This window comes from Paramormyrops kingsleyae, chromosome 24, assembly GCF_048594095.1.
Source record: "Paramormyrops kingsleyae isolate MSU_618 chromosome 24, PKINGS_0.4, whole genome shotgun sequence".
Classification (NCBI taxonomy): Eukaryota; Metazoa; Chordata; class Actinopteri; order Osteoglossiformes; family Mormyridae; genus Paramormyrops; species Paramormyrops kingsleyae.
This window is the reverse complement of record NC_132820.1, coordinates 3,893,068-3,921,011: the sequence shown is the minus strand read 5'-3', so window position 1 is coordinate 3,921,011 and position 27,944 is coordinate 3,893,068. Positions and strand designations below refer to the sequence as shown.

General features: G+C 44.3%; 3 protein-coding genes across 5 annotated transcripts in view; 1 reads left to right on the top strand and 2 right to left on the bottom strand.

Annotated features, from left to right (window-relative positions):
- Positions 1-143: 143 nt before the first annotated feature.
- On the top strand, positions 144-1,778 carry ins (preproinsulin). 2 transcript variants are annotated; one of them, XM_023825134.2, is made up of 3 exons: positions 144-388; positions 936-1,131; positions 1,497-1,778. In XM_023825134.2, exons 2-3 carry the CDS (start codon positions 948-950, stop codon positions 1,622-1,624), a joined length of 312 nt encoding a protein of 103 aa, XP_023680902.1. In that variant the 5' UTR covers positions 144-388; positions 936-947; the 3' UTR covers positions 1,625-1,778. The 2 variants fall into 2 exon arrangements, with proteins under 2 accessions (XP_023680902.1, XP_023680891.1); XM_023825123.2 differs by having other exon boundaries at positions 1,476-1,778.
- Positions 1,779-2,331: 553 nt separating this feature from the next.
- nipal4 (NIPA like domain containing 4) lies at positions 2,332-9,693 on the bottom strand. Its single transcript, XM_023825114.2, has 6 exons — positions 9,391-9,693; positions 7,449-7,706; positions 6,411-6,467; positions 6,213-6,303; positions 5,282-5,442; positions 2,332-4,091 (listed from the first exon to the last, which is right to left on the bottom strand). The coding sequence occupies exons 1-6, from the start codon at positions 9,473-9,475 to the stop codon at positions 3,481-3,483; spliced, it is 1,263 nt and encodes a 420-aa protein (XP_023680882.1). The 5' UTR covers positions 9,476-9,693; the 3' UTR covers positions 2,332-3,480.
- A 2,200-nt stretch (positions 9,694-11,893) lies between these two features.
- Positions 11,894-27,944, bottom strand: part of LOC111850722 (cytoplasmic FMR1-interacting protein 2) — a 32,483-nt gene continuing 16,432 nt past the window's right edge. Inside the window, exons 20-30 of one of the 2 annotated variants that reach the window (XM_023824933.2) lie at positions 26,061-26,180; positions 25,687-25,886; positions 24,990-25,077; positions 24,694-24,837; positions 22,677-22,767; positions 21,952-22,082; positions 18,281-18,353; positions 17,657-17,751; positions 15,734-15,972; positions 14,652-14,799; positions 11,894-13,252 (exon numbers count right to left, since the gene is read on the bottom strand). In XM_023824933.2, coding sequence (XP_023680701.1) covers positions 13,085-13,252; positions 14,652-14,799; positions 15,734-15,972; positions 17,657-17,751; positions 18,281-18,353; positions 21,952-22,082; positions 22,677-22,767; positions 24,694-24,837; positions 24,990-25,077; positions 25,687-25,886; positions 26,061-26,180 — 1,497 coding nt within the window. In that variant the 3' untranslated portion in view covers positions 11,894-13,084. Of the gene's footprint in view, positions 13,253-14,651; positions 14,800-15,733; positions 15,973-17,656; positions 17,752-18,280; positions 18,355-21,949; positions 22,083-22,676; positions 22,768-24,693; positions 24,838-24,989; positions 25,078-25,686; positions 25,887-26,060; positions 26,181-27,944 lie in introns of both variants that reach the window. The other variant, XM_023824925.2, reaches the window with a different exon arrangement.

Here is a 27,944-nt window from a genome sequence, read left to right as displayed (position 1 = left end):
CGCTCCTTATTAGCCATCTGCTTGCCCGAGCACCGTATTCAAGCTAAAAACTAAATATTTGCCCTGTTACTTGGGGCTAATTGAGAGACAGGTGGCGCAGTTGCGGGCACCGTCCGCCTTGCACGCAGCGAGCAGCTAAGTGCCGCGCGCCAGAAATGCCATTTAGCAAGACAAACATGGCTAACGAAGCATTTCGCGAAGGAAAACCATTTACAAAGATCGCAAATTTCCACTTCGGGTTTATTTACTTTGTTTCCCCCCCCTTATAGAGACAAACACGGGAGCCCCGCGGGATGTATAAATAGAGAAAATCCGAGGGGCTCTGCCTCAACCACCTACACCTCCACCGATTTCCTGCAGCAACATCACCGGCAGCACTCAAGTCCAGGTAAGGAGAAACATCTCCCCACGCTTATTATATCTGACTCTTTCTTTAAGAAGAAGAAGAAGAAGACAAAGAAGAAAACAACAACTGTGCAAAACTCTTGAAAAAAGTAGTCCTGTACCTCTTTGCTTCCTGCATTATTTGTGTTGTTTCCTTTGACTCTAAATTGCCTGTGAAACACATATTTCCACATTGAGTTTCTGTCTCCTAAACCCCCCTGATCCAAATGTACAGGTGAGGAATCCGACAGGAAAGCAGAATGTTTTCAGTAAATAGAGAAAAATGCTTTAGTGCTAATATAACACAAGACATCATCCTTAAAACACGATTACCGCTCGTTCCCAAAGCAGAGGCACTGCTGGGCCAATTTAAAATGTTTGCTGCTCTCCGGATCCTTTTGATAAACGTCCGAATCCAGGCAGCCAAGGGCCTCTGTACCGTCTGATCTGGTCCCCGAGCTCAAACTCTGGATGGTTTCCTCAGGGCAGGGAGAGGCTGGTTTGGTGCGGTAAACGAGCAGGGATGTGTAACCGTGCGTCTCACCTCTCAGCTCCCCAGCGTCATGGCGGCGTGGCTTCAGGCGTTCCCTCTGCTCCTGCTGCTGGTGTTGTCCTCCCCGGGGGCCGACGCCGCCGCCAACCAGCACCTGTGTGGCTCGCACCTGGTGGAAGCGCTCTTCCTGGTGTGCGGGGAACGCGGCTTCTTCTTCAACCCCGACACTAAAAGAGATGTGGACTCCCTACTTGGTAAGATGACACCGACTTTGACACGTTGAGCCACATCAGCTTGTTTTAGTCGTTCTTCTCTCAACACTGAGAACTTTCAATTAAATTCAAGGTCTAACGAGTAAACCACACTTCAGCAAATATTCCGCACTTAAAACGCATAAAAAATCCTTGTCATATATTTAAGCATCGTCAATAGAAGTAAATGGCCAATTTATAAAGCAGTGCTTCAGCAAGAAAAGCGTTAAATTTAAATGAGTCCCAAATGACCACCCCCCCTAGAGCACTTCTTATTAAAAGGTACAATTATAATCAATTCTTTGCACCTGGTGAGCGATATTCTAGGCTAATCTTGATCTCTGCAGGCTTCCTATCTCCAAAATCAGGCCCAGAGAATGAAGCTGATGAGTACCGCTACAAAGAGCAGGCGGAGATGAAGGTGAAGAGGGGGATCGTGGAGCAGTGCTGCCACAAGCCATGCAATATTTTTGACCTGGAGAAATACTGTAACTGAGACCTGGGACTGAGACCTGGGACTCCCGCGCCTCCACAGCCACCAACGTTAACGACGACACACACCTCTGCAAGAATTCACTCGTAATCATCCCGTGAAAATGAAAATTACAGGCGATCCCGGTGTTTATTTTTGTTAAGAAATAAAAATCAATTAAAACACACGATCGTTTTGCCTCGCTTCCCTTCTCGGGAGTCACATGTACGAGGATCCTGTATGTATTACAAGCGATGACAAACTATCACGACACAAAGCACAAGCTGGCTTGTGAATGGAACAGAGAAGCAGAGATGCATCCTGTGCAAATATTTTAATGGATGAAAATACAGGTGGAGGAGGCACAGTCATTTGCACTGTTGCCTCCCACTTCTGGGACCTGGGTTTAAGTCTCTGGTGGGTTTCTACATGTGTGGAGTTTGCATGTTCTCCCCATGACATTGTGGGGTTTCCTCCCTACAAAAACATGCTGAGGCTAATTGGAGTTACCAAATTGCACGTGGGTGAGTGAATGCTGCATGAGATGGGTTGTTCCCTGCCCTGGAACACCCATGACCATGAAGAGAGTAAGTGGTTTCAGGAAATGGATGGATGGAGAACACCCTCATGACAACTTGTGTCCACAAGGGGGCATCTGTTTTCACTTTTCTAAGGGTTTTGCAATTGCAACCGTCTGATTACTTGCAGTTAGAATAAATAAATCACTATCATCAAAATGAAATTGGTTTTATAGGCAAATAAAATAATGACCGTATCAATGAATCCCAGACCACAATGGAGCAGGAATATTCCGGAAATGTGTTACACAAACATAACATCTAAATCTGTTAAATTTTGCACAATTCAAAGGGGAGACAAGATATATTGTTTCCAGAAAATTAATAAAAACGCATACAAAGTATTCAAAAGATCCACTGGGCTCTCATTTAGATACATTCAGTTAAAAATATAAACATCCACAGTTTGAGCCCTCATCTCATTTAACTTTGCAAGTTGTTAAACAGATTTTACGTATATACTCCCAAATGACAAGAATTATGTCTTTAAGACATCTACAAAACAAATGTTTTTGTGATTGTCTGCAAATTGGAAAAACCCTACAAATAACTTTAAAGAAATGCCATTATCAATGAAGAGATGCCATTATCCAAGATAAAAAAAATACTATTTCTGAATTCATATGCTGCAATTAGCGACATAATTGTGCATTTCAGGTAGATGAAACCTGAAAGAATAAAAATAGATTTGCTATGTGTAAAATCCATTCCTTAAAAATATTTTGTCCTCCATAAAATATATAGTGCTACATATTAAAAGTCAGGAAGAAAACATATAAATCTAGTGTTCTTTGACAGTACATAACATACATAAGCATACAATGAACATTAGTATCATAAACAATTAAATGGACATATATTTAGTCAAAGAAGACACACCTGTGGTATTCTCAAATAAAAGTTTCCTTACGAAAATCTGTACAAATTAAAAAGTCTTAAATTTACTGGCAGAAAGAACTAGCCAGCATATCCACAGCGAACGTCAAGTTAGCGCAAAAACCAGTACAAACTAATCAGATCTCAGTCTGAGAAGAGGCAATTAGTTTGCCAGATTTGGTAGGAAAACCCCTAACATGTCTATAAACAACAGACAAACAAATTACCTAAATACATTCACTAGACACCAGAATAATGGAAATACCTTTGGCTGCGGGGGTTGCATCTATCACGATGAAGCAGCGCTACGAATGCTGTCATGCTTCACTGGCAAAAGCCATCAGCAGTAGCAGGACGCTAAGCTAGAGTAAAGAGCGAAGCTCACATATTTACATTAAAACAGCTTCATGGTTCATCAAATGCCGCTCAGCTGATGATAAAGACTCGCGGTGCATCGTCCTTTACAGGAGACAAAAAGTCTATGTTTTCTATGAGGACACGTTTGTCCTCCACTATGTCCTTCTGCGCCTCACCTCGCTGCACACGGATACTGCTTCTCAGACTGCTCAGCGTAACGTTCACATTCCGCAGGATATGCAACATGCCCACTCCTAGAACTATGACAAGGAATCCGCAGATGGTCCCCACCACGTCAACGCCAGACATGGCGCCCCATTCCTTAAAGAGAATGACGGAGGTGGTCAGGACCACGGTGGTGAAGAACACATAGTAGATGGGGTAGACCAGCAGCGTGTTGAAAATGTCCAGGGACTTGTTCAGGAAGTTGACCTGCGTGATGATGGAGACCACCAGCGAACACAGGAGAACCCAAGTGAGCGGGTGACGCAAGACAGTAGGGTCGGAGAAGGTGGTACGGATGGCAATGCCCAAGCCTTTGACGGAGGAGACCGTGAAGGCGCCAAGCAAGGAACAGATACCAATGTACACCAAGATGTTGGTCTGACCAACCCGTGGAGAAAAGTAGAAGATCAGGATCAGACAGGCCACCAGTAGGATGCTGGCGTAGACCAGGAAACCTGTGGAGAACCAGCAACGAGATTAGGAAGGTTCTTAGTGGAAGACCTGCTAAAGGTCAACATGCACCACAGTAAGCACACCTCCCTTATTTCCTTGTTATGGGAAATATGCATAAATACGCAGTTATTTGGTTGTGACATTATTCATCAAAAAGCTGCATATGACACGATATTTAATATCTGACATTTGGACAAGCAGAGAAGTCTAATATTTCGCAGTATTTTTATAATTTATTAGACATACAATGTGCTTAGTAATAATCCTACATGTAATTGTTTTATAGCTTTTAACCAATTCCATGTTACGTTATTTTAATTTTACAGTGCAGGTATTGACCTTATTTCAGCTACATAAATTCACCAAAGATGACCCAAGTCTGCTGAGATGCTTGAGGGTGTAGAGCTGAAGGGAATGTCATCGGCTTTCCAATGGTCATGCAGCTGATTATCTGAAGTACCTTCTCCTGGATCTATATTCAGCTCCCAGTTCACAAACTCGAAGTCCAAGTACTGGGTCTAACTCAACTGTTTTAAATAATTCAAGGAAAGAATCACTAAATGGATAACATCAATGGTCTACTCACTGAGGCAAAACCAAGGTCTTCAGAAGTACTCTGAATCACGCGGGAAGTTGAATATATGAGAACATAACGGTTGTGATTTTCAGATGTAATGAGAAATTCCATCCTGTGGAGGATGCTAAGGTCTGCCAGTTTATTGTTTGCTAAAGGAGTACGTTGCAGTCATGAAATTCACATAACTCACAAATCTTATCTTTGAACGACTGACTAGTCTTATTCACAATACTTCGTCATACTCAGCCATTTTCTGACGGAATGGAAAATACAGGTCAACGTGTACATACACTCTATGGACAAAGGTATTGGAACATCAGGTCATCACACTTACAGGAACGTCTATGACATCCCATTCTAAATCCATAGGCATCATTCATCTGGATGAATGAGCAAAAATTCCCACAGACACACTCCAAAACCTTGTAGAAAGCCTCCCCAGGAGAGTGGCAGCTGTTATAGCTGCAAATGGGGGGGTCAACTCCATATTGATGCCTATGGGATGTTATAAAAGTTCCTGTAGATGTAATGACCAGGTGTCCCAATACATTTGCCCATATAGTGTACTTGGACACACAGACAGACACACATATATACACAGCATATTTTATCTACCAGGATCAAGGAGTTTCTGAGCCATCTGCTGCAGAGTAGTGACTTCTTCTTCTTCTGGAGCATGAATCACCATTATGGTGCTTCCCAGCAGACTGAGGATGCAGCCCAGTTTTCCAAGAAGGTTCAGTGACTCCCCCAGCAGGTAGGAGGACAGCAGCGCACTGTTAAAAGCAGCCACAGCCGATATCAACAATGGGCTGCAGAGCCACAGCCCCGTCCCACACTGCACTGGGCGCCCCACACTGCACTGGGCACCCCACACTGCACTGGGCGCCATCGTTTGAAAGCTTCCCAAATCACAACTTACTCAACATCAGAAGGGCCCACTCCTGACTACAAGAGAACCAAAAGTTTGGCCCCTGTTCTTCAGAGGAATTGGTGGTATATGGTGTGCCCATATAGGTAAATCGTAGGAGTTTAACGGTACACGAAACTCACACTTCGGCACAAACCCCAGTTTGTGGCTCATGGTTCGGTGCAATTTCAGTCCAGCAGATAAAACAGATAAAACTTGTTTTTCAATTACTTTTTATTAAAACTTCAAAACACAAACTGGGAACCGTTGCAATATAAAGGCAATATGTCTAACAGCATGTCTTAATAACAAAACTTAAGAGATGTTTATTTGCACATTGCAAAAACAATTATGTAAAAGAAATAAACTATAATAAAAGAACCATAATGAACTATACCATCTGTTCTCTAGTATCGAGTTTGGCCTTGTAAGCCAATACAGACGCTCCTTTCTTTACGATGGGTCGATATTTTGACTTTGTATTCATTCGTTTCACTGTGTGCACCGAACCGAAAATGACATACCGAACGGTACTTGATGAATACGTGAAGCGTTAAAGGCGTAATAAACGCGGTTTGTCAGTTGCGCCAATGGGGTACTTGCGGACTGCGTGAGCAGGGAGCTGGGTGCGGTTACCTGATTAGCACACTTAGGGCCCCAAGAGGCGTCACCACAGTAGCAGGGGCGAACATGTAGGCGGCGAAATTCACAGCCTCTCCTGCACCCACTGGAGAAGAAGAACAACAAATTATATAATGACCATGAGCAAGAACTCATAATACACCGACAGTATTTTCCTGTAGTGTTTGGAATGGTGTGACTGGTGAAACTTACTGGTAAGGAGGCCTCCCCACCACAACCAGTCCTTCAAATACCCATGACCACCGTCGCCTGGACAAAGCAACACGATCAGAGCCATAATCACCTCACTCGGCAATCTAGATGCCTCCTGAATAAACACAATCTGCGGCCATTTTCTTTAGAAAGGTATATTCCAGTGGATAAGCATCAGTTTACAGGTTAGTCTTGGCACTAGATGATAAAATAAAGTACCACTATCTTTATAGCTGGGCAAATCTAGTGTTACGGATATGCCATCAAAGAGAACTTTGCATGGAATTGCCCAGCGAAAAAAAAACTTAAGAGATACATTTGCATGAAATATCAGGAACAGTTACAATATGGGAAAATGTTCCTCATTTAGATATCACGACCTCACTGGCTGAATCACAAATGAATGTGTGCCACGGCATGGAAAATATCTCACGTACAGTACTGAGGAAAAGTCTTAGACGGTCAAAAAATGATGAAATGATCTTCATGTTGGTGTAAAACTATGATATTGTTAGCTTTCAAATTTAAAAGCCTCTCCTAAATTCACCCCAGTATTTGCAGCAATGATGCAATACACCCACAGATTTTTTTACTCAGTCACTGGCATACTGCATATAACTAGTCAATGAGATATTGATTTTTGATTTTTTTTTTTATCAAATTCAATTAATTGAGATGGTGGTGAAATGTAACAAATACATAGAATGGCTGAGGTGCCCCCGAGGAGGAGGGGGGGGGGTATAGGAACTGAAGCAGTATCTAACCACTCTTTTTTTTTAACTAGTAACTTTTTTGAATAATGGAAGAGATCCTTGTCTATTTTTCATTGTTACTCTTACCTTAACATATATTTCCATTTGAAATTGTGTATATATATATATATATATTTTTTTTTTTTTGAGAAAATACACTTACTAGCCAGACATATTGCTTTAATTATCTGACCAAGACTTTTGCACAGTACTGTACCTTACATCTATGAGCCCTGCCCTAGATAATCTCTCTCTCTCACACACACACACACATACACACACACACCTGCTCTAGGTTCTCCTTTTCCTAATAATCGGAGGAGGGCTTTCTTCTTCAGAATGACACTTCCTCCAATGAGGAAGGCCGACATCACAGCCAGGGACAAGCCAATCCAGAATTCGTAGTTGTTCCATTTATCCACCGGAGTATGAACTTCCATGTCAGTGACATTGTTTCTGTCACCAAGGGTGTCATTAGGGAGCATCTCCTTGCCGACACTACAGACAACAGAGCGGGACGAGCACAGCATCCGCAGAAACGTGTCTGGAAGAACAGTGAAAACAAAATATAAAATTTCACCCTTTAATTTGACATCGACACCTTCAGCAAAATAATGTCATACAGCGTTGTCTATTAAATAATTGACTCCTGGGAAAATTTCCCATTAAATTGCACAAAAATATGTGATATACTGTCAAATCATTACAACCAAGGCAGACACTACTGACTTAAGCTGCAAATAATCTTATTGGACAACACCCAGTCAACAGCAATGGTCAAGTGTTAAAAACTACACAGTGTCTCTTACATCAAGCACCAGCAGAAGTTAGACTACACCATCTCTGAGGTATCCGCTCATCACTCGCGACAACCTCGAGTGCAGACTCAGTCTGGAACCACTTGACAAACAGGTGCCGTTTCAGTTTGTGCATCTGCTGTACGAGTACAGCCAAAATTCCCCTACGCGTAAATCAGGAAACACAGCTGCCAGAAAAGTGAAGCAGTGCTTCATGGCCAAAGTTTTGTTTACACACCTGGTCTCGCATTCATTACACAAACAAGAATTATTTTAACCCATATAAATTTTATATGATACAATATAAAAATGTGGGATTCTAGTTATAAAATTGCATATCAATATAATAAGATTAGACGAAGAATGTTTTTCATAGAAACTCAAAACTAGCCAGTTTTTAATTCATGTTGTTGAATCCAGTTTGGTAAACTGCACTTTGGACCTTAAGAAATAGTAAATATTTAGAGATATAATTCTCTAAATTTTAATATCTCCACCTGTACAAGGGGTGTTGTTACCGCCTCTCACACTGCTAGTGACTTTTACTTATAGGTGAGCTACCTGAAATTATACATATATAAATACCGATACCTTTCAATTCTCTATACACGGGGTTGCCAGATCTCACGCATCTGGCGTGGAACTCACGCTTTCAGACTCTCAGACTCATGCAAGGAATCTTACGGCAAATCTATATTATTCCATTACAAACCTAAAATTAGCCACATCGAAAGCGTTGGGGAAGTTTTCAAAACCTACAAACTATTTGCAAAGTAATAAAACTGTTACATCCATGTAAATGCGTGTGCAGACTTTTCGCGAATTGAAAATCTCGCACCAACCACCTGCCCAAAACTGGCAACCCTGCGTACATGTCTACTGTCTCGTAGCGGAACTGGGCTGCAGTATTTACCCTGTCAATATAATGTGCTGTTCTGACCAAAGGGCTCGTATTTCCTGAGGGAGGACTACCCACCTCAGGAGATCAGCACGCGAAAAACTAGTTTTTGGAAACCGAGTGTGGAAGTTGGTAAACATAAAGAGAACAAAACGCAGGGCATGACCGGTCAAGTGGCCTTGGGTTTTTAAACATTATGGCAAATGTTGTCAAATGTTGTAGCAAATGTGTCCAGACTACGATACCTCAGACTAATTCATTCTTCAGCACTACTCACGAAACCATTTAAATCCGTTCGAAGCCTGACCGCCACAATTTAAAGCGAAATAAACATAAATAAACATTCACAATCGATCCTTAAGATTCTCGCTAAAGGGTGATTATGAAGCCAGTATATCTTTTTTAAAATCTCCGACTATTAGCTTCTCTAAATTTAAGTTCTCACAGTCCTCATAACCTTAAATCATAGACCAAAAAGCTGGTCATTAAGATTTAAAACATAAAAACAAACTAGAACGGATCCAACAACTCACCGTTACTGCAAGAATCATTTGACATATAAACACCCTGAAACATCTTCCCTGTTCGTCTTTTATAGATACGAAAGTTATCTAGCATGCATAATAATACAAGAAAGAAAGGCTGCAAAAAATTGACCGATGATCTGCTTTAGCAAAAAATCCCCCTGGATATACTGGCGTTGCGGGTAAAGAACAGAGCGTTTTCCTCTTGGGTCTTCAACGTAATCCCAGCCGCGTCTCCAGTGTGCCCCATAGCCAAGAACAGAGAAGCAGAAGGAGATAAATAAGAGTCCGGCCCCGTTCAGGTGAAGCGCACCTGACGTGCCGCCACGCCCCGCCCAGCCACGCCCCACCGCGCTCTGATTGGCTGCCCGCGGTGACCTCATACACTCAAATATGTAATAAAATTCGCGCACCCCCGCACCTTGGAGGCTCCCACGTGTTCGCGGACCCGGACTGGGATCTGTAGGTCGAGCCTACGGCGATTTCTTAACTTTAGCCTTCCCCGGCTCGGTGAAATACTGGCCACAAACCAGTAGCGGTCAGCAGACCGGAGACTGTGAAGCCCCGGGACAGGATTGCCGGATTCCGGCCCTGGAGGGCCAGTCAGTTTGCAGATTTCCCTGCCCTAGAGACGAAAGGCACGTGAATCTCCGCTACTTCTGTGTACATTATATGCAATTTGTAAAAAGTAATTAATTGTTGCAAACATACAAAGGAGTCTCTTAAGAAAACATGTACAGCTCTTGAAAAAATAAGAAGCCACTCCATATTATTATTTTTTAACCTGCATTTTAAAATCCTGGTTTAATCCTGGTCCTGCTGGCAGAGGCTACACTGAGCGTCAGGCTGATTCCAGGCTCAACGTTTCTAAGTCAGAAGTAAACAAGAACAAGGTGAAGCAGAAACCAGCCAGGTAGAGGGCAGAAGCAACTTAATAATGCCAGAGATGACTGTCAACTTACCCGACAGTTTGTCATGAATCATAAGATCACATCAAGTGACCTTCAAAAGGAATGGGAAACATTAAGTGCAGGTGTGAATTGCACTGCTAGGACAGTTCATATCAGAAGCAGGACTGAAGTCCCATAAAGCAAGGAAGAAGCCCTTCATTAATGAGAAGCAGGGAAGAGCCAGGCTGGAGTTTGCAAAAGAAATATATATATTATTCACAGATGCACACCCATAGTGAGAAATGAGTGAAACAAAACTTTTTTGCCTTTGTCTCTTAATTTCTTCCAATGCTGTATTTGAGCTGCTCTTTTCAGTCTTTGTCAGCTTGTATAGACTTGAAAGCCTGTATTTGTGCAGACAGATAATGGTAACTTGGTGAGGCCTGGCGCGTTACGACCGAAAGCCTGTCCTTTCTTGCCTTGTCACATCCCAGTTTTCAGCTCAACCAGTTTCAGAGAAAAATGTGACGCGTCCTGTAATGCGGGATGATGGCTGCATAGTGCTTTATTGTTCATCTTTCTTGTCCCGTTAACTATAACGGTGTAAACAACCTAAGAAAAGAAACTTTATAATGAACTAAACCTGATATCTGATACACCAGATTATTAGTCTAACAGTTACAGCTGATGTACACATATGTCATAATAATGCTATAGGCTTATTCTCTTTTGTAAACTAACAAAACAAAACATTTACAAAGCCTCTTAAAACTTACTCCTTAATGTAAACCATTTTTCTGCATATAAGCATTAAATGTACCAGAAACTTAATTATAATTAGCAAATAATTTAGAATAATTTCTTCCACATATTTAGCTGAAGAATAAGATGTTTCACATTTAGGAAATAAAATCTGAGAAAATGCAAAATGCAGAAAATATGCAGAACAAAGCTTGGTTTGATGCTTACTCCGCTGTCTTTATGTAAAATATATCAAATTGATGTAGCTACATGATTTGAAAGATAATTACGGGCAGATTTGAGTCCAGGCTCCCTGCAGGGCCTGAAACAGAAAGGAAACATGAATGGATGGGGTGGGCAAATATTGATATGGTTACGCAGTAACTGAAAGCTATTGTTTTATACTGACACTGCACATGTTGGCTGTTAGGAGCTGCTCGTACGATCCTCCTGTGTGCCACGCCCCCTCATTAACCTCGTGTCCAGTCCCGCTTGTAACCAGCTGTTTCTTGTTTTGCCTGTTTAATCCTGTGTATTTCAGTCTGCATCCAAGTCAGTTTACCCAGATTTGTACCGTGTCGTGTCCTTGTAGCCCGTTTTCCCCAATAAATCCCATGTTTTGGACTTCCCGACCTTCATTCCCCGATTCCTGGTCGCACGGCCAGACGTCACATTGACCGAAAGAGCTGTTGGAAAAGCCGCCATGACGTCAAATAGCTAGTGAGTCCTGGTTCATAGACTTTCACCATAACTACACAATTTTCTCGGGAGCTTCTTACACCGAAGTCACTTCTACAACATTACAACTTCATCGGGTTGGCGATTTGCACCGACCACAGAAAGTAACTCAGCTTAATTTCTATAAATAATTCCTTCAACCATTCATGGTACTATGAAGCATTATTTATTCATCAATTCACCCCGAAACAACTTCAAAAGACACAGAAAGCATAAGTAAGGAACGGACTGGATACACAATTTACAGACAAGACTTCCACAACAGCATGCATTTAGAATGGTTATCAAAAAACATTTTTAAAAAATTCAGTTGACTTCATAAATTAATATATTTTGTTTTAAACACTGCTGAGCTATAGAGACAGTTGTGTGTAAGCCAGAATTGTAAAAATTAACCTTTCAATGTAGTGTCTCGGAGATGATATTTATTGAAATATAGAAAAAACAAAATGCAGCAGGAATGAGACAATGCTAGTCGGGTAAAATACTGAGTTTTGCAGGCCTTTCATTTAAGGATGCCTGGGCGAATTACTCAGAGCATATATAGTAAATAATACGGAAAATCAAATATACCCCTTAGAAACAAAAGCCCTTAGGAATTCGCCTGAACCAAGAGCAATCTGCTTTGTTGCACGGTCACATCACGTCGTCACACGTCAAGGTGAATTTACACTGAAGACACTAAAGAGAAAAGCAGAGGTCGTGATTTTCCCCCCAGGCACCTGCATCCTGTGACCCCTGCATGTCACGTACAGCATAGAACTGGGTGCACTTACAATATGGAAGTAATCACAAGCGCTTTACAAAATGGCAAATGAACTCTTCACCAATACTTTCACAGTTCCTGTGCTTATTTCCCATTTTAAACAGAGTTCGGCTACTGTCTCCTCTACCTGTCTGCCTCTCCTCTCCCTGCTGCATTCAGACTTCGGGAAATGCTTCCAAAATTACGTGGAAATTGACTAGCTAGGTAATTTTCATATTTTTATGAAATGGCTGCGAACCACCCCTTATGCTAACGCACTAACCGAAACCAAGGACGGCTTTAGGGGCTGATTATTTTTCAATGTCCAAAGAATGGCACGTTTTATGAACCAGGACGAGTAAGGTGAAGGATGTGAAACTGAAATATGGAGCTACGGATCATTAAACACGACCCCATGGAGAGCCGGGGGGGGGGGGGTAACAGACGACTTGGTCGCTCCAGTCACTCGTCCCATGGCCAATGGCTGCCACGTCCATGAGATGTTCCACCTCAGACAGGGATGGATGGAGCGCCTGGAATCCATCCCATCATGTCGCTGAAGGATGTTCATTCCTCCACGAGAGCCGCCTCAGCAGGTGGTGGCCAGGGATTGGTGTATGGGAGGCTGGAAGCATCGAATATGCTCCACGGTGCTGCTGTCTGTCTCCACGGACTTCATGTACTTATTCAGTATGGCGAATATCTCGTTGTTCAGGATTTGGTATTTCCTGATGCGGTCTGCCATCTTCTTTAAGGGCTGGAAGGGGGAGAACGACGTTTTAGTGCCACCATAATTATATATTTACCCTGTTGTCCATATTTATTTTATTGAACCACTCTTTTTATGTTTTATATTGTACAACTGAAGAGCAACGTTTCCAAAACTCACTAAGTCAATTTTTAACTGGTTTTGAGCTGAGACCGCAACAGGCAGTAAAGGTGCCTGAGCACCAGCAGCTATTTGCAGCTGTCAGTTCACGGCACTGGAACCAGTGAACTAGACTCATATTTCGTCATCAAGTCTCAGTATTGGGTCCCAACTATCACTCAGTCCTCATGTAATCCAACCAAGAACTTTCGTTAAATTTCCAAAACTGATTAGCTCCACAGAAATACTTTCAAAAACATATCCTGCGGGCTGAGCTGTGGAAATGTGCTCTTCAATCCTTAGTGAATGGTTCCAAAACAAGAGATATCTGTGCTTTGTCTTCTTCATAAAGAAGACTTGGTGATTCAGCTTTTGTTCCATTTCGGGCGAGAGATGTACACCTCCCATGTATGCTGGCTGAAGGAACAGGTTTTAACAGACGCCTGAACACTGATTCATCACCACTCCCGTTTAGAAAAGTACCGTGATTCATTCATGCATTGTAGCGTGAGGGTGTCTGGCAGACAGTGCCTGAGTGACAGTGCTCTACACAAACAGTCGCCACACTGTTTGTTAGGAACCACTGATTACACATTCCTGCACTATGAATATACAGTGCTAAGTCCAGCCCCCCTTGTTCTGCACTGTCCTGTATTCTTGCAGTTCTTAAATTGTGAATCCCTGCTTTTATTGTCACTCCTTGCCTGTATGTCGCGCCGTGGTTAGTTAACAATGTACAAAAGCAATCTGAGACAAATCTGAGTCAAAGGTTTGGACACGCCAAACCTCCTACAAAAGAGAGTGATAGTGTTGCGTTGCCTGAATACATGACCTGGCCGCCTGACCTAAACACAGTTAGAGATGGTTTTGGAGGAGTTTGACCAGAGAGTGATGGAAAAGCAGCCAATGAGAGCTCAGCTTATATGTGGGACCTCTTTCAGGACATGAAACGGCGTAGAGGAGACAGTAGGGTCAGTCAGTCCCTGGAGCAATTGGGGTTAAGGGCCTCACTCATGGTTTCCATGATGGGATCACTCTGCTGACAATGGGATTTGAACCAGCAACCTTCTGAGTCCCAACCCACAGAGCTGCCCTCAACAAATTATTATTGTTTTTGCACAATTCCATATATGTTATTTTATAGTTTTGATGAGTAAAATTATTCTAAAATAAAGAGAAGCGTACAAATAAAGCTTTCTATGGGTAAGTGTGTCCAAACTTTTGTCCAGTGCTGTACTGTGTGTGCTGATAGTGTGCAGTGAGCCTGTGTACATATATACAAACGCACCACGTTCTTGATGATCTCGTCCTTGCCGTCCTGCCTCTGCACCTTCAGCAAGTGGTAGCAGAAGTCAAAGAGGTCGAAGCGCCGCTGCTGTCCGAGCAGCGCCACGATGGAGCAGCCGGCCCAGTTCAGGCCGTCCCCGAAGCACTGCCTGCTCAGACGGACGAGAGAGCGCAGCAGGGGGGTCAGGCAACGAATATAAATCCAGTGATCTTTTGATCTGATTGGTCGTCTGCAGAAGACCAATCAGAAGACCGAAAGCCTGCTCTCAGTCTTAAGGCCGATTTATGGTTCTGCGTCGAATCGCTGCTGTAAGTACGACATCGCTGTGGACCCACGCCACAGCCCGACGCGCTCCTCCCCAGAAAAGTAGCTACACGTCGCAGTGAAGCAGACCACAAGAACTGTGATTGGTCTGCTTGTAGTATTAATTAATTTTTTTTTTAATGGGAGCGAAGAAAGCGTACTTCCCAGGTGTGCTTATATCGCTAATTGAAACTGAAGTGCTATTTATATCTAGCATTAAATACCACCCCCCCAGGTATCATAGCAACAGATCTACAAAACACTCAGGATGCCAGCGCCGATTTCACTTACCCCCATTAAGTTTATTCGTACTTTATGAGACTATGAAAGTAAAAAGTAGTACAGGCACTAACTTTATAAGGGAAAATGCATAAAGAGTGACTTTGTAGCGGCCAAATTTGTCTGCGGTAAGTATGTAGCAGCACAAATGTAACCAGAATTCCACTAACAGATACTTTGTTAAATGTTTGTTTTTGTTTGTTTGTTTGTTTGTTTCAATTGCATGATTCAACAACTGTTTGTATAAATCGCAGGGTGGGAAGACAATAAATACAACATCCAAAAACTATGTATCACATGGTGTTTTAGCGGGATAATTGCTGAGTGACACAAACACACCAGCGCACAAGTATAAATGCTTGCAACAGCGTTGGCCATTTCTGTAGGTCACGGCGTAGCCTCGACGCAGAAATATAAATGAGTCTTAAATCTCAGAGGCATTTTACAATAAACAGACTTCTGATGCCTCGGCCCCCGGGTAGTAGCGAAGGGGTACTTACTCCGCCGTGAACTCATGGGTTCCCACGGGGATGCAGTAGACGAACTGCATGGCGCTCCAGAGGCGGTGGAACTCCACGCACTCGTCCACGTGCATGACGCCGTTGGTGGGGGGGGGGCCGCGCCACACGGCGTCCTGAAGGTAGCTGCGCACGCGGGTCAGGATCACCTCGAACATGGAGAGGCCGCAGCACAGCCGCTCTTTGGTCAGCAGGTCCCCCTCACGGGCGATGGAGATTTGCTGTAGCCGGACGCAGGGGGAAAGTGGGTCATTACCGATGACTGCGAATAGCAGCTATTTTATGGCACCAAGGTTATGAAGCTGTGAACACAATACCAGGGGCGTCAGAGGGACATGAGTACCATTACAGATTCATGTATACCCTGGCAGATTCAGGGGGTCCAGAACTTATCAGGGGCCCTATATAGGAAGAATTATAATGTCCCCTGGGGGCTAAATTCCATCAAGCATGCAAATTTTTTTTAAAGATACACAAATAACCAGCTGGATCTATGGTGGATGATCGATCACTTGATGCAGATTCAAATCAATTTCACTCTTCCAGTTGGTTACCAGTTATGTATACACTTGGGAAATATTACACATCTACTTGGCAAATTCCCCTGTGGGGTTGGAGGGAGACAAGGTGACAGGGGGCCCAGAATTTCTGGCTATGCTCTACACAATACAGGAGGACCTTTGAAAGCAAGCTGTTAGTATAAGAGTCTGGCAGCTGAAAATACATGTTAAGGGGACCCATGTGCCAACGCCCCCCCCCCAGACAGTGAGAAAAAGAGGGCAAGCTACTCTAGGCAGGGAGGGCTTGAGGACTCTGTGAAGAAAGGTCAGGCTAAAAAAAAAAACCTTTTCTCAAAAGGTCCATCTGCAGCTCTGGGGTGGAAAACCTTAGCAAGACCTCTTCATTCAGCAGCTGAAAGCATCAGATTTCACACATTTAAAAGCGATAGATTCAGTTTTGTTCAAATTATAGGCAACATAGTGAAACTGTGATTAAGTAAAATTGTGAACAAGTTGTGTTTCTTGTAGCAGATGTCAAGTGAATCATACTTGCCATTTATCATCCCGTGAGATCAGGGCTGGCTTGACAATAAAAATGGGCCCTAGACTGGACCTTGGGGTACCACATGATACATTTTACCAGTCCACATATGCATTGGTCCACTGGGAAAATTCCCAGTATGCCAAATGACCAATGAAAACAAGTATGGGATTACTATGCGTGTCTCATACTTCAACATGGAACAGGCTTTCTGTAAGCGAAAGCTCTCGAAGAACTAATGATCATGTTCCACATATCGACCAATTCGCAAATTTAATTTCCATTGCAATTTTGTAAATAACTTCTTTTTAAACTATAAAAGTCATATGAAAGGGACATAAAAACTTTTTTGCGATATTTTTACGAAACTTGAGTGTTTCCATTAATGGCTTTCCAGTCTGCATCTGTGCAAAATGCACAAAATCTAGGTTAATGGAAACAGTACGACTAGTCAGGGTTCAGCGTCAGTTATCTTACGGTACAAAGTAATCACGCTGCACGGGCCTTCAGTAACTAACCAGCCCCCTCACAGCTGCTATGCAATTTACTTCCAGTCAAACCTGTTTTTTTTTATTGCCTCTAATGCTTCTGCACTGGGAAAATGTGCATGCCATCATCCCCACAGCCTTTCCCAACAAACCAGTTCTCCGGCTTTCCCAGAGAAACGCCCGGATCTAGCGACGCAGCCCCCAGCTCCCCGGCTCACACTCGCTACTCCGCTGTCCGTTTCCTGGCACGCACACGCTCACCGCGCCATGAAACCCGCGGAAGGCCGAGCCGTCGTGAACCCGAGAGCCGTTGCGAGAACGAGAGAGATGGGCGTAGAGGAAAAAAAAGGGGAACGTCGGGAAAGACCGACCTCACCTGCGGTGTCCCTAATCTTTCTATCAGGGGTACCAGATGCAGGGGGGCATATTTTGCCTCCAGCCTCTTCATCCGCACATCGAGACGCTCCCCCTCTGCACAAAATAATGATGACAGAACAGTGAACCCTGAACAGTACACAAATCTCCAAGACATACTTTATTACACATTTGATAACAGCAGCAACAATAATACCCATTTATCCATTCTCTGCAACCGCTTAGCCGATTTAGGGTTGCAGGGAGTCTGGAACCTATGGGCACAAGGCAGGGAACAACCCAGGATGGGGTGCCAACCCATTGCAGGGCACACTCACACAGGCAATTTGGCAACTGCAATTAAGCTCAGCATGTTTTTGGACTGTGGTGGGGAGGGGGAACCGTGGTTACCCAAAGGAAACCTCACGATGACATTGGGAGAACATGCAAACTCCACACACAGAACAATGGCAGAGATTTGAACCCATGTCCCACAGGTGTGAGGCTAACCAGTGCACCACCCAAGCAACAATAATAAAAACAACAATAATAATAACAACAATTGTTGGTGTTGTTTTTCTGGTGCTCCATGTTTTATGTGAGAAGGTGAGGTAAAGTAAGGTAAGATAAGATAAGGAATAAATACCTTTAATGTAAACTCTAGGAAGGATGTTTTGAAAGGGGGCAGCATGAAGCAAATCGCAGACTTCTTCCTGGGACTGGATTCAAACACAGACTTGATCAACATGAACCTATATCTAAGTACATTAATATACTAAGGACAGCTCACACACAAATTATAAAGGAGAAAAAAAACCACTCTTCAGGCCGCAGCTGTGAAATGACGAAAAACTGATGTGTAACGAGGGACGAGAATGCGAGCGTTAATGCACGGGTGCACGTGCGATGAAATCACGCCAGTCTGTGCACTTAAAACCGACACACACACACGTTAAAATGGCTGCCAGTCACTGCTTAAGCTCCGCCCACACAGGCCTGTCCAAACAGCGGCATCGCTGGCCCTGAGCACCCATCTGTACCTCGTTTCAGTTAGTGTTTTCGGAAGAAACCTAAAGGTGATGACACAAAACACACAGACACAAAAAGCTACCACCATATATAAATAAAAGCAAAATTACTCAGCAGACAACACTGATCTACTTCACATGACTGTATTTTCAGTTATTCCCTCTGCAAATATATTCATTTCAGTTGTATTTTTCATTTATATATTACATTATTTTTTTTTCGTTTTTCAGTCATGCTTTACAAATCCCATTACGCTAACTCACACAAATAGGTGATCAGAATGCCAGGCAACGACTGAATGTGAGTTTGCAAAAATGCTCTTTTAGCGTAATCTTTTAAAATTTGTTAAACATCAAAATGTTACTATAACTGAAAGAGCACAGATTGCTACAGTCCAGGCCAGCTGCCGCCCATTCTCAGAGATCATTACGCATGGAGAATTACAATAAAGGACAGTATTATCCTACAAAACAATAACTATTTCCAGTCATCAGGTGAAAGTTTAAAAACCGCCGGGCTGTTTTTATTACAGGTAGCGACGAACCATAGTAGCGTTTAAAATAAAGGATGCTAAAGGTTAATTAGCGAGTCTGAGGCTAGTGATTCTCGTTTCAAATGGCAAACGGAAACTCTGCCATCTGTGAAGTTTGCAGGGAGGAATTACTGCATGGAGGGCAAATGAAAGTTGGTCCGTGAATTGGAGACAGAGGCACAGCTGGGAACGACCGATTTGGGAGAAAGCACATCTAATCGGCAATTCTAGGATTTTTTTTAAGGTAGGCGACATAGTAACGGCCATCCTTATCATCAGCCAATGATATGTTTCGAATCGGTGAATGACAGGAGAGGAGGCATTTTGGGGGCCAATCAGCTTTCAGCCTCATGTGGCCCCACCCCTTAGCACATCCTGCTTCATTTTGCAATCAGTGCTACAAGCCCATTAAAAATATGCCCAAAATGCAAAAATATCTGCCAATATGCCCCATTAAACATGGCAGCGGTGTAATGCGACGTGTTAAAGCCAACGTTCACTATCAGATGTGCCTCATTTGACCAGCAGGCGGACATGTAGGGGGGAGTGTTTGACGAATGAATCGACAGGCTGAGTTCTGGGTTAATAAGTTCACTGGAAGTTCATCCGAACACGAAGGGAAGTCTCTATCAGAAGTAAACAAAATGAAGAACCACCATGCAAACGAACAAGCAAAACAAAATGTGTAGAGGAAATTCACAAAATACCAAAGTAAACAGATTACCACTGTGAGAGACATAAAAAAGCATAAATGCTTCCACACAAAACGTAACAAATGCCCACACAAAGAAAACACTTGTTGCCATGGAAACCATGGGAGTTAAGCCAAATCTTACTTTTGTCCAATTTGTGTTTTCTTTTTGTTTGCTGTTTATGTGTGATTCTGGGTTACAATTTGACCAGATACTTTTCCTGCTTATAAATGGCATCCTGTTCCCCTCAGGTAAAAGCTGTGAAACTAAGTTACACATTCCATGGCAGTTTAAATGATGAACAGAACAGGTGACACAACAGGAACTGAAACCGGTGTGCTCATAACTGAATCGTTAGCTTTTTTTTTCTTTTTGCTATCATGGAAATGGCTAATCTCTTACCACCTGCAGTATTTGCCAGCATGTAATGAGAGAAAGGTAGTGTTTCAAGAAGAAGCACGATCTGATTACAGCCAACCCACCCTGGGCACACGTACAGTATCAAAACACTGACGCACGCCTGCATTCACACACACGCACACACACACACACACACACATTCAGACAAACACAGAAACACAAATAGACACTCCAGGCCCCTGATTACCTGTGTGTTACAGATAACAATGAGATTCATTACATGAAAACAGTCCCATTATGACAGAGAAATGAAATCCCACCTTTGGGACACGACCGAGTGAAAGCAAAGCCTCACCTGAACCTCACTGAAACTTCACCAAGACCAGATTGGGGCCTCAATGATATCACATGACAAGTTACTGTGGCCACACTGACATCACACTGAGACCTCTCTTAGACTTCACCGTGTCCTTACCGAAACCTCACTGAGATCACATGAGACCATACTGAGACCTCACTGAGACTTCACTTATAGTTCACTAGACTTCACTTAGACTTCACGGTGTCCTTACTGAGGCTTCACAGACACCTAACTAAAATTTCACTTAGACTTCACTAGACTTCAATTATACTTCACTGTGCCCTTACTGAGACCTCACTGAGACTTCACTAGACTTCAATTATACTTCACTGTGCCCTTACTGAGACCTCACTGAGACTTGACTGAGATTTTACTTAGACTTCACTTAGACCTCACCGTGTCCTGAGACTTCACTGAGACCACACTGAGACCACACTGTGGCCTGACCGAGGCGGCTCCGAGCTCTATCTTTTGAGTCCAACATTTCAGCTGAGATGTGTTTTAACTGTTTAATATAATTTACTCAACTGCAGTGACCACTGGGTATTTTCTACTTGGAGATGTAACCAAAATTAAAGCATTTCGAATTAACAATTGTGTTCAACATTGTAGAGAGCAGGTATTTTCACAGGAAGGTTATTTATAGTAAAAAGAGAAGCTGTGCGTATTGGGACGAAAGGTCTCTGGGTGTGGTTACTAAACTGGCATAAGCTGACCAAATGTCATCACAGACAGGGTCTCAAGACACAGGCTATAGGACAACTGCAGACAGCAGAAGCGGACGGGCGTGCCCTGATACCCTGGGCATTCATATATCAAGCTGCGGAATTTCTGGCTCTCAACGTACTGTAGGATGTGCAGTAGGGAATGGAATAATAATAATAATAATAATAGATACTTTATTGATCCCCGTGGGGAAATTGTTTTTACGCCTCCCTCAACTTGCTCTTTGTAGAGTAAGCTGTCCGCGAAGGGCAGCCACCCGTAGCGGCACCCAGGGAGCTGGGGGTTGAGGGTCTTGCTCAAGGACCCACAGACGTGCTGAGGCTGGGTTTGAACCGACGACCTTGTGATTACAGGCACACAGAGGCCCACTGAGCCACACGCTGCCCTTGAAATATACACTCCACTGTTGTTCAATTGGTTCAAATGCTGGTGCCTCATTTATTAGGAGAATTACGTGAGAAGTGGAGGAACGAGAGGCCAGAACCAGAGACGGTGCGGCACCAGAGATGGTAACGTCTTGTCCAAACATAGCACCCGCCAGCGAGTGCCTCTCGCCTGAGCCCTGTGATCGAACGGGAGGTGCAGCGTGGCGTGTGAAACGGCGCGGTCAGCCTCACCAGCGCTTGCTCGACCAGCAGGCAGAAAAGTATGGCGTTGCCGACCTCCCGCAGACTCTGGAAGACGTCGGTCTTCAGCTCGGCGTACTCGATGATGTCCTTCAGCTGATGGTGGAAGAACTCCAGGATTCCTGCGAAAGTGATGCAACGTGTGAAGGTGGGGCGGAGCGATCGGCCCCCCTCGATGGACGGGTCACTCCATTCTAACTGTGATTTAAAGTGGCACAACAGACTTAAACACAGCTTATAATAATAATAATAATAATAATAATAATAATAATAATAATAATAATAACACTTTATTGATCCCTGTGGGGAAATCTTTGTTTTTCCTACCCCATCTCGCTCTCCGTGACACACAGACACATATGTAGTTGACACTAAGCTTGACAGGAAGGGCAGCCACCTGCAGCAGTACCCATGGAGCTGGGGGTTAAGGTCATTGGTCAAGGGCTCACAGACATGTGACTATTACGCTGAGGCTGGGCTCAAACTGGTGACCCTCTGACCACAGGCCCAGAGGCTTAGCCCGCTGAGTGATACACTGCCCCACCCCACCCCACCCCACCCCACGAGAATCTTAGATGAAAACAAACATGTTCTGGCACGTCTTGACCTCTCTGCTAGAACCATGTAGCTAGAGCCACCAAGGGTGAAGATCAATATTGCACAGCTCAGGAGATGATTAAAGGGAATCATCTTCAATCACCAGCCAGTGACCTCACCTGGAGAACCATATTCGTGCCGCGGAAGCCGGCAGATCTTTGGCATGACCTCTATGAGAGTCTTCACATACTGCAGAATGGTGCCCTGTAGCTGAAAAACAGGATGGACAAGGAATGACTCCGAATCCCTGGCACATCCTGGCCAGAAGCTTCCGCTTCCTGGCTTCCACTCTCATGCCATCCATTCTTACCCTTTCAACCTGTTTGGCGAGGTCTTTCCAAAGAAGGAAGAACAGGGCAAATGCTGTTTTCCCTGTCAGGGTTATACTCAAAAAAAATCGGGCAACCACAAGCACCAAAATGGTGCCTGTAGCACCTGTGAAATCGCTGCGATCAAAAACAACACAACCCTTCAGAGAAACACAGATAGCTGCAGTGCTACAAAAGTCAACAAGATTAGTTTTATATGGTCCTCACCCAGACCGATGATTCTCCCCATACATCCAGTGGACACCTAATATTTAGGTCTACGTGCAAAGATTAAGGAGACAGAGAAGGCAAGCCATCACTCTACACTGGAGAAATGTGTGTTAATGACCCAGACTCAACCTGCAGATGGAGATAAGCCAAGCAATGTCTTTGAATAAATAGCACCTGTCATGGCAACTAGAATAAACACATTCGGCACAGTGTCAGGCCAAAGCTTTCGTGTGAATCACTTGCTGGAAGCTGGATAACGGATAACGCCGACGTTTCACAGATATCTACCTGTAGGACGACAGCTTCAAAAGCACGTCTAGTTTACAATGTGGCCAAGCCGTAAACTACCTTTCTGTTAACAATACCCGAGCGACACCGCAGGTAATAAAAGCAAGTCTGAGCCCGTTTAACAAAAACAGGTTGCGCGGTTTATAACCTTGGCTCTTTCTTACACTGAGAACTTTCACTCGTGATTAATTAGATGTTGCTTTTGGTATTTATTTTATCGCAGGAACGTGAACACGGCCATCGACTGGGATGACCGATCGCTGCCCGCGGACTCATCCGGAGAGCCAGCAGGCTGCCTCAGGAATGATTACCTCCCTGCTGTGAATTTCAGACCCCGAACATGTTCCAGGATCGTTAAACCTGCGCTCGAGGAAGTCAAGAAAAACGAGGGCGTCGCCCGATTGAAGTGTGTGGGTTTTTAGCACATGAAAGGTAAACAATGCAAAGCCTCATTTGTGGTGAATAACAAATAGGACACCCCCCATCACCCAAGACCTAATTGGGGGTGGGTAATGACCTGGCCTGCTTACCTAAGTCTGTATGTAAAGGCTGTGCTTAACAAAGAGTTAGGTAGCAGAAAGAGGAATAACACAGTTCTGCTTTGTGAGGGTTATTACAATGGATAATTATAAGCAGTGTGCCCCCCCCCCACCCCGTTTTATAAGCCAAACACACCCAGGCAGGTTTGCTTGTGTTGTGAATTCGAAAATGTCTGCATCTGCAAACCCATTCAGATGTGGACCTAAGGTCAGCCAACGGGTTCCTGCGTAGACGGTTACATCTCAGAGACGACTGCAGACGACAGGTTACAAACTCGATTCCGTCAGGAACAACAGCAACGTATTTCCCAGACGGCCTTGTCGCCCCTACCCCACAAACATCCATCACCTCAATATCTGTACAATCTCTACCCCCCTCTCCACCCCCCAGCAAAGCTCTCTCCACCCATCCAAAAACATCTTTATTAATAGCCCAACTTCGTGTGACTTGTCTCAAAGTAATCAGGATCACCAGGTTCACGCGCAACCACCAAACATCGCTGCTTCAATTTCGGTGCGATTTGGCTCATAATTTGATCCGTTTCATAACTTCACCCATACAACGTGTCTGTGGCAGACCGATCTCAAAACCATACATATTCCTCGTCCAGGGAATTCCAATACTTCACTTAAAAATGTAACATTCACTAGATGTTGACTATTTTGAATGCAGAGATGGTGGAAAACAAAACAGCCCCGACGATCTGGGCAGGGAGCAGCATGCCGTGACTGCGATGCACAACGCAGACTAACACGCAGCTTCTTCATACCAAGCTCTTGACGATCTTGAGAAGCTCCTCCATCACAACGGCGATTCCCTGGTAACCAAGGAGACGGCAGACGGTCTTGAAGTGGGGCGGGCCCACAAAGTTCCGGTAGGAGCTGTAGATGTGGGAGTAGGCGATGTTCAGGGGCTGCGGAGGCAGGACACTCATCAGTTCTGAGGAACACGCGTGCAAGGTTTCAGATGACATGATGCTGAATGGGGAAACATCTACAATGGGCAAAGCTGCAAATAAAGACAGAGGAATTCTGGGAAGTTTTGATGTGTATCAGACATTCGCACCTTGGACCCATACAGGTAATAAGGTTGAACATTGGCTGGTTTATCCCTCTGGGGTTCCTGGGTAAAAGGAATCGCCGTCCTTACAAATCTGAAATAATAATAATAATAATAATCATTTCATACATAGAATGCAGCTCAAAGAGCTTCACATATGCGACTGAAATAAAACCGATGGCAGGAAAGCAGCTCACGCACAGGTCAATGAAATTATAAAGAGATTAAATAAACCTGAACAAAACAGATAAGCGAAATAAACAAATAAAATGCAATAAAATATAAAAGAATGAAAAGATTAAAGTTATAAAAAGTACAAGCAGAAATAATGAACATCATATTTTACGGATATAGTAACAAAACGGTGAGCTAAAGAGAAATAACAAAGGTAGCATAAGAACAAAAGCAAATAATAATATAATAAATAAATAATGATATAAGTTAACAGGAAAATAAAATGTAGCCAAAATTGTGGAAACACCTCCAGTTTTTAGAGATTGCAGACCTTTATTCAGCTGTTGCTCCAGCTATGTACTATCATCCAATGTATGATATTTGTGACATTCTTTGATTGTTTATAAACATTATTGCCGATTTTTTGTGTAGTAATTTTTAAGCGCCAAAAATGCTAGGTGGCCCCTAGTGTATGGGAGGAGGAGCCAGAAAGATCCAGAAGGACGAAGACTTGGGCGCACACACTGACCGGTTGGTGGAGCCGTTGTAGCAGTAGTTGGGGAGGAAGTCGAAGTTGAGCTCCCAGAAGACGTGCAGGGTGATGCGGCCGTAGGGGGCGGAGACGTTGTGGTTGGCCTCGCGGAACATGGCGTCGAAGCTGTCCAGGGTCATGTGCTTGGAGAGCAGGCGGTGAGTTAGGCGGTTCACTTCTATCAACCATTCCAGCTCCTGTGGGAGGCGGTCAGTGGGCGGAGTTAGGGACTGAGGGGGAGGGGCTTAAAGGCAGCAAAAATGTACGGGCCGAAGGCCGTATCTCCTAGGCTTTGCAGACTAGAAGGATCATTAAAGTAAAGTGTCGGCCACACGATCTCCATCACACCACAGCCGGGAAGGTCTCCGCACCACGATGGATGTGAGGTCCTCGCTCTCGAAGCGACTGATGGCTTGGTCCAGGGATTTGTACATGGCGGCTGAGATCCTCTGCGTGATGAGGCGGTTCAGGTCGATGGAGCGTCCTAGGAGCTGCGGAGAGACATGCCTGATCACTCCCAACAATACCAATGGCTGCAGTTTTAACTCTGAAAAAGTCCTTAACATACTGTGTTTTACCTTCTCAGACGAATAGAATTTTATTTATGGCTGTGCTTTATTGTTCCACATATAGAAATAAGAGCAAGCTTGGGGTCACAGTGCAGGGTCAGCCAGCATGCAGCGCCCCCTGGGGCTGGGGGGGTCACAGCGCAGGGTCAGCCAGCATGCAGCGCCCCCTGGGGCTGGGGGGGTCACAGCGCAGGGTCAGCTAGCATGTGGCATCCCTGGAGCTGGGGCTTATGAGCCTTGCTTAATATCATTGGGTCATTGACCAAGAGATTTTTAAGGGGCACCCAGTGCTAGAGATAAGCTTACAGTCACACTGCCACAGTCCCTATCCATATAAGGGCAGTATTTGGTATGTAGGACACACTGCCACGGTCCCTATCCTTATAAGGGCAGTACTCGGTATGTAGGACACACTGCCACGGTCCCTATCCATATAAGGGCAGTATTCGATATGTAGGAAACACTGTCAATGTCCCTATCCATATAAGGGCAGTATTCGGTATGTAGGACACACTGCCACGGTCCCTATCCATATATGGGCAGTATTCGGTATGTAGGACACACTGCCACGGTCCCTATCCATATAAGGGCAGTATTCGGTATGTAGGACACACTGCCACGGTCCCTATCCATATAAGGGCAGAATTCGGTATGTAGGACACACTGCCACGGTCCCTATCCATATAAGGGCAGTATTCGGTATGTAGGACACACTGCCACTGTCCCTATCCATATAAGGGCAGTATTCGGTATGTAGGACACACTGCCACTGTCCCTATCCATATAAGGGCAGTATTCGGTATGTAGGACACACTGCCACGGTCCCTATCCATGTAAGGGCAGTATTCGGTATGTAGGACACACTGCCACGGTCCCTATCCATATAAGGGCAGTATTCGGTATGTAGGACACACTGCCACGGTCCCTATCCATATAAGGGCAGTATTCGGTATGTAGGACACACTGCCACGGTCCCTATCCATATAAGGGCAGTATTCGGTATGTAGGACACACTGCCACGGTCCCTATCCATATAAGGGCAGTATTCGGTATGTAGGACACACTGCCACGGTCCCTATCCATATAAGGGCAGTATTCGGTATGTAGGACACACTGCCACTGTCCCTATCCATATAAGGGCAGTATTCGGTATGTAGGACACACTGCCACTGTCCCTATCCATATAAGGGCAGTATTCGGTATGTAGGACACACTGCCACGGTCCCTATCCATGTAAGGGCAGTATTCGGTATGTAGGACACACTGCCACGGTCCCTATCCATATAAGGGCAGTATTCGGTATGTAGGACACACTGCCACGGTCCCTATCCATATAAGGGCAGTATTCGGTATGTAGGACACACTGCCACGGTCCCTATCCATATAAGGGCAGTATTCGGTATGTAGGACACACTGCCACGGTCCCTATCCATATAAGGGCAGTATTCGGTATGTAGGACACACTGCCACGGTCCCTATCCATATAAGGGCAGTATTCGGTATGTAGGACACACTGCCACGGTCCCTATCCATATAAGGGCAGTATTCGGTATGTAGGACACACTGCCACGGTCCCTATCCATATAAGGGCAGTATTCGGTATGTAGGACACACTGCCACGGTCCCTATCCATATAAGGGCAGTATTCGGTATGTAGGACCTCACAAAACTCAAGCCACATTGACT

What these genes read in the sequence shown, in the direction of transcription:
- ins (XM_023825123.2), top strand. Translation starts at nt 948, where the DNA reads ATGGCGGCGTGGCTTCAGGCGTTCCCTCTGCTCCTGCTGCTGGTGTTG. An exon ending in AGATGTGGACTCCCTACTTG is followed by an intron (nt 1,132 to 1,475) that starts GTAAGATGACAC and finishes TGATCTCTGCAG; the next exon opens with GCTTCCTATCTCCAAAATCA.
- nipal4 (XM_023825114.2), bottom strand. Translation starts at nt 9,475, where the DNA reads ATGCTAGATAACTTTCGTATCTATAAAAGACGAACAGGGAAGATGTTT. An exon ending in AAATGATTCTTGCAGTAACG is followed by an intron (nt 7,707 to 9,390) that starts GTGAGTTGTTGG and finishes CTGTTCTTCCAG; the next exon opens with ACACGTTTCTGCGGATGCTG. An exon ending in GCCCTAAGTGTGCTAATCAG is followed by an intron (nt 5,443 to 6,212) that starts GTAACCGCACCC and finishes TGCTTTTAACAG; the next exon opens with TGCGCTGCTGTCCTCCTACC.